Here is a 10286-nt window from a genome sequence, read left to right as displayed (position 1 = left end):
GTCTGCCTCCATTTTAGTCTTAGATCCCATGTCAATGGCATAGGGCTAAGGGAGCTACCAGCATTTTGGAATGATGTGTGAAGTCCATGTGAGTGGTAAATATCTGTTGTTTTGCAAACTGCTCTCCCCTGTTCTGTGTAATTCTAGCGGGGCCATCAGTCCTGTGGCCCTCCACCCCTCTCGCCTCAAGGCGGTCCTGTTCCTCAAAATGGCCAGGGTACGTCTCCTCCTAAGAGATACAGTGATTAGTCCAGAGAAGAGTATGTGACCTAAGCAGGAGACTCAGGGTCCTTTCTATACTTGGGCAGGAATGTCAAGGAAAAGGACGGTCCTCTCTCTCTCTGAGGCCCACGGCTATTTTTGTTGCCCCCTGGAGAGAGTCAACACAGGAAAGCAGAAGAGATGGAAAGGGAAAGTTCTAATGATGTCACTTAAACCCCTAGATTCAGCTATGCCCTTTGCTCCCCACCATGGGTCCAGAATCAGCATAAACTGGGGCAGATGAAGACTTCTTTTAAAACTTACTTAACAGTTAAGGGCATGGATGTAAAGAATCTCTGTATTTTAGAAAGCTCATCTGCCAATTTTGATCTTAGAATAAAAGGAGACCTTAGGGACACAGCAATAGAAGCTAACCAGCTGGAGCCTGAAGCAAGTTATAAGTCCCTCTTACTACTGGGAGGGACTTTAAGTATTATCTAGTCCAAAGCCCTGGTTTTAAATATGAGAAACCAAGACTGGAAGGGAAAAAGAACTTGCTGGAGAGAATACTCACTGAGGCCTCACAGGTCAGATGGGGTTAGTTTAGCAGAGGAGACTAGGATTGATGAGTGCTGTACCTGGGCCTTTCACGTTCACACTTGTTTAATCCTCACAGTCAATCAGGGATTACACATTTTAGCTCAATTTCACAGATGATAAAATTGAGGCCAGAGAGGTTAAATGACTACTCCAGTGTCACACAGCTAACATGTGACAGAGCTGAGCTTCAAATACAAGCCTAAGCCTTTTTTTTTTTTTTTTTTTGGCTGCGTTGGGTCTTCATTGCTGTGAGCAGGCTTTCTCTAGTTGCGGCGAGCGGGAGCTTCACTTCGTTGCAGTGCACGGGCTTCTCATTGCGGTGGCTTCTCTTGTTGCGGAGCACAGGCTCTAGGCACACGGGCTTCATTAGTTGTGGCTTGCGGGCTCTAGAGCGCAAGGCCTAAGTCCTTTTATTCCTACTCTACCTTTAGATAAAGAAAATATGCAGGACAAGAAACAAGTGGGATTTAGCACTGACGCCATTCCTTATTCTTAAATAAGATGTCAGTACCCTGAGCGCATCTGGGAAGAGTCAAGAAGACTTCCAATACAGGCCAAGATCTGGTTTAAATTGCTAAATGAACCCTTTAAACCTCCAAGTCCCAGTAGCCTTCTAAAAAATGACAAAGTTGAAATAGATGGTCTCAAAATAAATTTGCAAAATGGAACAGGCAAAAGGAATTGAGTAGTGAGTGGCCCAGAATCCTAGAACTCCTTTCCCACTGCCCCATGCCCAGGCTGTTTCCTTCCCCGAGGTCTGGGTAGAGAGCAACTGCCAAGAGAGGAACTCTCAGGCATTTGAGGATGTCACTGATTTGATGAGTCATTTGACAATTGCTTACATACCGCTCACGTACCAGCCCCTCCCTGAGTCGGAAGCATCAGAACCCTACTCATTAGGAGACTCTAAGACCCAAAGCTCATTCCTTGGTGGTAGCTTGTTTGCTAAAAAAAAAAAAAAAGTTAACAGATTAAGATATAAATAATAGATTACTCCATTTCAGAGAAGCTAATGGACTTTGAGAGCCCTTTCCTCCAGCTCCAACTTATGATTTGTTCAAAGGCTATTCTTCATGCTACCATGTAAGACATTCACTTGACCAGTTTCAGGTTCCAGTTCAGCTCTGTCACATCTTACCTACCTTCTCTTTCAGCAAGAGAAGAACTCAATTGTAAATGTGCCTTCTTGACTAGAGTTTAAAGTATCCATCCATATTCAACTGCTTTATTTTAATAAAACTACTGTCTTGCCTGGCTATGATAGGGCCAAGATAAAAGAGGATAGTCCTAATGGAGAAAATACTACGACCTGGCATCACAAATGTGATTTACATGCTTTTGGTCTATTTTTTCATGCCAGTATGCCCTGTACCTTGAGAAGACTCCACCCAATTGCAATGCAGTGATAAATCTGGGTTAAACAGGCAAAGAAAGGTAATTTTTTCTAGTGATAATGTCAACAATAGCCCACCTGGGGGAGGGGATGACATGGGGCCTATACACCTCAATATTTTGCATCCTTTTTCTGGCCCCTCCAAGTCATTATTTACGTTTGTTCTTCTAAAAGAGCTATTATTCAAGCTCACTGAGTAGCCTGGCTGAACAAAGAATTTAGAGGTGGCCACCTCATTTCCAAATTTTCCTTCATTATCTCTCACATATTATACTGTCTGTGATATAGTCTCTCCTTGGTTGCAGTTTATCAAATATTCTCATCTTGATTTTAATATTGATATGCTAAACTATATAACATTATTGATTAGGTGGAAAATTAAGTTGAATCCTTCTGCAATATCTATTTCTTAAAGTTCACTAGGCACTTTACCTGAAATTTAGTTAAATGTTCTGTAATTCTCAAGTACACTGGCTGGGGCCTCAGTAAAATCTCTGCCTTAGTTTAACAGTACAAGCTGCTACAAGCTGTACTGGGTCTTCAGTCTTGAGATACAATCATGGTGCAGCTGATCTATTTGTGCAGATGATCAGTACAGTTTTCCCCTAGACATTCATTTTGGTAAAGTAGATTCAATGCCATTTATTCATTCATTCATTCATTCATTTAGCCGTGCTGCATGTGGGATCTTAGTTCCCCAACCAGGGATCGAACCCGCACCCCCTGCATTGGAAGTGTGGAGTCTTAACCACTGGACCAGCAGGGAAGTCCCAATTCAATGCCTTTTAGATAGCTTATGATGAGTGTCAGCCAAGGTCCCCAAAGCCCTCAGACCCACTGAGGATTTCCCTGTTTCCCAAGACTCCTGCCTGAGTGTGGTGGCTAAACTGCAGCCAGCAGTTCCAGGGTCCAGATTCCAACTCCAGCCAGAGGCCCCCAGGATGTGTATGTACTAAAGGGCTGAGGAAGGAGCACTGAGACCAAAGGAGAGCATCCCAGAAACATCCTGGAGATGGGATCTGGCCCCTTGTCTTCCACAGTGATCGCAGACACCTCCTGAAATCCCAGACACATGATGAACCTTTTCACCAGAGCAGAGGTTCGTAAGTTGAGGTCCACAGACCACTAGGGAGTCTATAGAAGCACTTCAGGGACTTTATAAACTCCCTATTAATGTATATAAAATGTGTATATATACATTATCCTGGGGAGTAGGCTTGATAGCTTTCATCATTTTTTTTTTTCAGCCGCACCGCACAGGTTGCAAGATCATAGTTCCCCAACCAGGGATTGAACCCGGGCCACCACTGTGAAAGCACCAAGTCCTAACCACTGGACCACCAGGGACTTCCCTATCATATATTTTTTTTTAATCTAGTCTATGGAAGAGCTCTGTGGAAGTTTCCAAGTTGGCATTACTGGGACAGAGAGAGGCAGTTAGGCCAATTCTGTCAGACGAGTCCTGAATCTCTGATATCTAGCCATATCCAATGTATGTGATGAAACTCCAGGAAATGTCACTGAACCTGCAGAGACTCTTAATGACCATCCCAAGTATGGCCTGGTCCCTGAAGGGACTATTCATCCCTGGATATCAAAGAGACAAACCCAGGAGAGGAAAAAACATATATGCTCTGAGTCTACGGCTAGCTACATTCATCAGGGTCCCAAGCCAAGCCTCTGAAACTGACCTGGGCAGGAAGAGGGGAATGGGAGCCATTGAAGAGGAGTAGTCATCAGCTCAACTTGGCTCCTAAGAGCCTGGGGCCAGAGGGGCTCCCTCCAACCCCTGCAGAGAGGAAGGGCTGGTGGCTACAGCCAGTCACTCTCCCTCATCTAATGCCCAAGGTCTTCCTGGATCCTGAAATAACATTGACCCTGCAGAGGGAAGGAAGACCCATAACTGGCCCAGAAAGCCAACCAGAAAATACAGTCTGTGCCCTGGCAGGACACAGCCTAATCTGGAAGCTTCAGAAATGCAAGCTGTTTTGAAGCCAAGGGCTGATTTATACTCTGGTTCTCAAAATTTAGTATGAATAAAGATCATCCTGAATGTTTGTTATATAGTGTTGATTCCTAGACCCAGGGGATTGTGATTCAATAGTTCTGGGGTAGAACCCAGGTATTTATATTTTTTAAAAGGAAACTAGTAATTCTGGTCTCAGGAGTCCATGGAGTATACCTTTAGAAACAGAGTTTCTCTGGGTTCTAAGGCATCAGATGTGGAGAAGGGGATAGATCAAGTGAACCCTCTTTCCCAATCCCCACCATTGCCCCCACCAAAATAAAAGCAGAGGCTTCCAGTTACCATTTATCGAGCCCTTCTCTGTGCCAGATACTATGCTAAATCTTTTACATGGATTATTCTATTTAATGCTTATAACCCTGAAGTTCAGGGAAAATAAGTAATTTGCCTAAGATCCCTCAGCTCTGAGTACCTGAGCCAGGATTGGAACCCAGATCTGAATCCAGAGTCTGACATCCTGACATCAAAGGAAAAGCTATGAAGCCACATCCCCTCCACAGGGTCGAGGGAGAACGCCATGGGCCACAGGGTAAGGAGGCAACCACTGCAGGAGAGGAAGCAGACAACTGGGCAGGCTCAAAGGTCCAGAGTTGAACCAGACAGAAGGAACTATTTATTGGATAAGGAACTATTTATGGATAAGCTGGGCTGATAAGATAAGGACTACATTCCTGGAATGCAGAAGGAACAGAGGACAGAGACGAAAAATGTTGGACAAAAGGGCTTTAAAGGAAATGACCAGCCTCAGAGAAATCAACGAAAGCCATGGAAACTTTTGGTCAGCACCGGCCCAAGGTCCCTGCGGGTCTATGACCTCTGCTGGTTAGTACTGCATTTTACTGTTCAGCTGAGAGGGAAAATAATGAGTTCAATGCACCAGAACCAAGACCAACTTTGGAGCCCAGGATCTTTTACAGATTCTTAGATCTTCATCCTTTAAAGGGGCATAACAATAGCACTTACCCCATGGGGCTTCCCTGGTGGCGCAGTGGTTGAGAGTCTGCCTGCCAATGCAGGGGACACAGGTTCGAGCTCTGGTCTGGGAAGATTCCACATGCCACGGAGCAACTGGGCCCCTGAGCCACAACTGCTGAGCCTGCGCGTCTGGAGCCTGTGCTCCGCAACAAGAGAGGCCACGATAGTGAGAGGCCCGCGCACCGCGATGAAGAGTGGCCCCCGCTTGCCGCAACTAGAGAAAGCCCTCGCACAGGAACGAAGACACAACACAGCAATCAATCAATCAATCAATCAATCAATCAATAAAATAAAATAAAATAAAATAAAATAAAATAGTACTTACCCCAGAGTTACATACAGTAAGAAGTAAAAGAGATCATTTGGATAGCGTACTTAACATAATACCAGAAACAAAGGAGCTGGACAAGTGTTAGCTGCTATAATCACTAATTACTACTAATTATGACTATACCCATGCTCACCAAAAAACCACTGTGGCATCTTGTTTATTTGTGAAAGACACAGGTCAAATATGGTCTCTGTGGATTGAGGTTTTTCTCTCCTCAGAGAGAAGTTATTGTTAAGATGTTCTTTTTTTTTTTTTTTACAAACAAGAGCAAAAAATGTCACACCGTCAAATAGATCAACAACTGATCAAAAATAATGTTTCAGACTTCCCTTCACCTTTAGTTTTGATGTTATCCAAAAAGTAACTTAATCCAACTGTTCCATCCAAATTTGTTCTGAGGGAAAAGTGAAGCAATGGGGTTCTGTGCAACTTTTCATTCAACAACTATCTTTTTGTGCATCAGAGCTGACTCTGTGACTATTAGCTGAACTCCTGATAGTTTTCAATTACCTAAGAGAGATACCCCAAACAAATGAACTTTATTTTCAGAAAACAGATCTAAGCAAGACACCGAGAAGACTTGACAGCTGAACTGTGATGAACATATGGCTGAGTATTTCCATACCATCCAGGAACTCCTGATATTAGAAGAAAACTCCATCCTTCTACCCGCTCACCTAGCCTGTTTGCTCAGAGTGAAGGAGAACTGATGAGACAGACTTCCTGGGGAAAGGAGCATTTGGGTGGTTTGGGATAGAAAGCAATGAAGGGGACAGAAGAAACTAAGTCTCCCTATGAAGGAGGGAAAGAGAGAGAATATTACAGACCAGATTAACATCAGAGAACAAGACCAATCAGTGCCTTTGGGATAAATAAGAGATCATTCTGGCTGCTCTGATGAAAGGGTACCACCTGCCTCTGAGGAGGGAGGATAAATGTAAGAAACAGAAATATATAAGCAGCCCTCTGCCTCTATATCCTGTGTTTGATCAGTTTGAACATGGCTTTGCTCCCATTAGTCAGATCTGATGTGGCTCCTGGAGATGGTGGGCCAGGCCTATCCCAACCACCCTCACCAGAGAACACATCCATGACAAACCCTAATTCCTGAACTATTCAAGTCGCCCCATATTGTGGCCACTCAGGAATAGAACAAGCTTTGGAAAAAAAAATAATTGCATGTTTTAATTCAAGAAATAAAAGTTCACACACAATCCAGAACAGGTGTCAGGAATTTGCTCTAAACAATCAGCCACACCTGCTGCAGAAGTTCAGGCTCCACAGAATCACTTTGGCCAGTGCTTCCTGAGATGCACTTTCAGTTGGGGAATGGAAGGCAGCAGCTGCTGGCACTCATGACAACGGAGGGGCAGCTTCAAGAGCTCACACATCCCATCTTGGACAGACACTCTGCCAGCCTCTTGTACCATCTCAATCACAGCTGCAAGCAAGGAAATAGAGTTTAGAGCCCAGATACAAAAAAAGAAAGAAAGAAAGAAAGAAAGGAAGGAAGGAAGGAAGGAAGGAAGGAAGGAAGGAAGGAAGGAGGGAAGGAAGAAGGAGAAAGAAAGAAAGAAAGAAAGAGGAAGGAAGGAAGGAAGGAAGGAAGGAAGAAAGAAAGAAAGAAAGAAAGAAAGATGGAGGGGGAGGGAAGGAGGGAGGGAGGAAGGGAGGGAGGAAGGAAGGAAGGAAGGGAGGAAGGAAGGAAGGGAGAATGAAGGAAGGACCTGACTGGAGGAGGCAGAAAGAAAGCCAGAACTCAGAGGTTCTGTTGCTTTGAGCAGGGGGTTAGTTTGGGCTTTTGCGTAAGTCATGCCTATACTTTTTGCTTCCTTATGCACGCCTATCACGTCCTGTTATCGGAGGCAGACACATCTGACTCCCAAATATGCCAGGTATCCTTAAAGCTAGTAAACTTGAGGTTACATTCACTATTGGGAAAATGGGCTCAGTCAGGTTCTAAATGTGAGCAACTTATTTCTGAGATGATTACATTCCTTCAGGATACACTCTAAGCAATCCATGTTACTATGTCAAAGGCTTATTATCACAGGGCTTTACCCCTAGTTAGCCCTTGGTCAATGGTAGCTGTCATCATTAACATCCCAGCATGATGAAGTTCCATAGTATACACACTGGGAAATGCTTCCTTCTGTATACACAGCCTTCCCCTGTTAAGTAACCACTCTTGACGGAAGGCAGCCCCCAAGTTCCTCCTAGCTGCTGGCAGAAGGAAGAAATAACTGTTTACAGCTTTCAGATCCATGAACTCCAATAATTCTCAGGACAACCTCTGAAGTCCCCCATTGTTAAAATAAACAATCTTTTTTAGACCCTGACATAACAGCATTCTAAGTCCCCCAAGAAGGCTGCTCACAGCAAAGTGGCAATCCTACTACAATCCAAATAACCCCGTTTCTTTTAATGGGGCTCTCTGTACAGGCAACACAAAGTTGTACATGGGTTTTTGAAGCCAAGTTATTTTGGGAAACAAATGAATCAAGTATAAGAACAACTGAGAAGGGCCCTGGTGGGGCAGTGGTTAAGAATCCACCTGCCAATGCAGGGGTCATGGGTTCGATCCCCGATCTGGGAAGATCCCACATGCCGCCAAGCAACTAAGCCCGTGCACCACAACTACAGAGCCTGCACTCTAGAGCCTGCAAGCCACAACTACTGAGCCCGCGTGCCACAACTACGGAAGCCCACGCACCTAGAGCCAGTGCTCTGCGACAAGAGAAGCCACCGCAATGAGAAGCCTGCGCACTGCAACAAAGAGTAGTCCCCTCTCGCCCCAACTAGAGAAAGCCCGTGCACAGCAACAAAGACCCAATGCAGCCAAAAATTAATTAATTAATTAATTTTAAAAAAAAAAGAACAACTGAGAAAATGAAACAAATGTAAAAACCAAAGAACACTGTTTACCTTGTGATTCGAGGAAGTATTCGGTATTGAAAGAATTCCAGTGTTTTTTGTTTTTAAGGCAAGGAGAATCAAAATCCTGGCTGATCACATGAAGGTGTACATGGCTAGTTGAGAGGAAACAAAGATTGACCATTAAACCCAGCTTAATCAAAATGACAAAAAGTATGGGTATGTAAAATATTGATAGTGTTTCCATTTAACTCCACTCATTCATTCATTCACTTAAGACTATTTAAAGCAACCTAAATGTCCATCGACAGATGAATGGATAAAGAAGATGTGGTACATATACAAAATGGAATATTACTCAGCCATTAAAAGGAACGAAATGGGGTCATTTGTAGAGACATGGATGGACCTAGAGACTGTCATACAGAGTGAAGTAAGTCAGAAGGAGAAGAACCAATATATATTAATGCATATATGAGGAATCTAAAAAAATGGCATAGATGATCTTATTTGCAAAGCAGAAATAGAGACACAGACGTACAGAACAAACGCATGGACACCGAGAGGGGAAAGGGGATGGGATGAATTGGGAGATTGGGATTGACATGTATACACTGCTATGTATGGAATAGATAACCAGTGAGAGCCTGCTGTATAGCGCAGGGAACTCTACTCGATGCTCTGAGGTGACCTAGAGGGGAGGGAAAACCAGAAGGGAGGGGATATGTGTATACATATGGCTGATTCACTTCACTGTACAGCAGAAACTAGCACAACATTGTGAAGCAACTATACCCTAATTTAAAAAAAAAAAAAAAGACTATTTACTGCTCATTAAGTACCTACTCGGGCCAAGCACTGTACTAGCACTGGGAATTTAGCAGTGAACAAAATGGGAAAGGCCTATGCCCTCACAGAAATTATATTCTAATGAGGGGAGAGAAATAATAAATAAGTAAACAGATAAACAAGGAAAATTCAAAATGTTAACATTGCTAAGAAAAAAATAAAACAGGGAAATGGGATAGAGAGTACCGGAGGGTAGAGGCTGCCTCTTTAAGTAGCTAGGGTGTCCAGGGAAGGCCTCTCCCAGGCAGTGATTTGAGCTGAGAAAGCAGTCATGAAAGCAAAGACCTGAAAGAGTGTTTCAGGGAGTGGGGAGACCAAGTGTGAAGGCCCTGAAAAAGGGCTTGGTGCAACCAAGGAGCAGAAAGGAAATATGACTGGAATGGCTGGAAACAAGGAGCAGGGACTAGGTAGAAGCCAGATCATAAAGGGTCTTATAGGTTGGCAGAGGGTTTGCATTTTATTCTGATTACACTGGGGAACCACTGAAGGATTTTAAGCAGGGGAGTCCTGTTATCTGATTGACACTTTAAAAGATCACTCTGGCTACTGTGTGGAGAAAGGACTGTAGAAAGGGTAAGGATGGATACAGAGAGACTAGTTAGGAGGCTGCTGCAGCAGTCCAGGCCAGAAATAATCATGTTTTAGACAGGAGCTAGCAGTCGAGATGACAAGAAGCAATCCAATTCTGAATATATTCCGGAATAGAACCAACGGGACCAACTAATGGATTGGATGTGGGTTTGGGGAGGTGCCACTTGCTGAGATGAAGAAGCTTCAGGAAAAGCAGGTTTGAGGAAGAAAACCAAGAGTTTGCTTTTGGACTTGCTAAACCAAGTAGGATGACTTTTTGTATAGCTTTGACTCTTAGAATCAGTAATATTTCACGTTCCCCCAATAAATCATCAAAACCAACCAGTGCCGTGTGGGAATTTAAAATGGAATATAAGCAGTAACAAATAAACCTAACTGTATTACAAATGAAAAGGGAACCACACTGAAGGGGGTCAGGAAGAAAATAACTACCTAATTAAGTTTGG

At 43.7% G+C, this 10286-nt stretch overlaps 1 protein-coding gene across 7 annotated transcripts in view; it reads right to left on the bottom strand.

Annotated features, from left to right (window-relative positions):
- Positions 1-6688: 6688 nt before the first annotated feature.
- The window catches only part of APTX (aprataxin), a 39740-nt gene continuing 36142 nt past the window's right edge, over positions 6689-10286 (bottom strand). For all 7 annotated transcript variants that reach the window (XM_036854971.1, XM_036854972.1, XM_036854973.1 and 4 more), the window contains 2 exons: positions 8452-8555; positions 6689-6967 (listed from right to left, as the gene is read on the bottom strand). In XM_036854971.1, the coding sequence (XP_036710866.1) occupies positions 6813-6967; positions 8452-8555 (259 nt within the window). In that variant the 3' untranslated portion in view covers positions 6689-6812. The remainder of the gene's footprint in view (positions 6968-8451; positions 8556-10286) is intronic.

Source organism: Balaenoptera musculus, chromosome 6, assembly GCF_009873245.2.
Source record: "Balaenoptera musculus isolate JJ_BM4_2016_0621 chromosome 6, mBalMus1.pri.v3, whole genome shotgun sequence".
In the NCBI taxonomy this organism is placed as follows: Eukaryota; Metazoa; Chordata; class Mammalia; order Artiodactyla; family Balaenopteridae; genus Balaenoptera; species Balaenoptera musculus.
The sequence above is the reverse complement of the archived record's forward strand: the minus strand, read 5'-3'. Positions and strand labels throughout refer to the sequence as shown.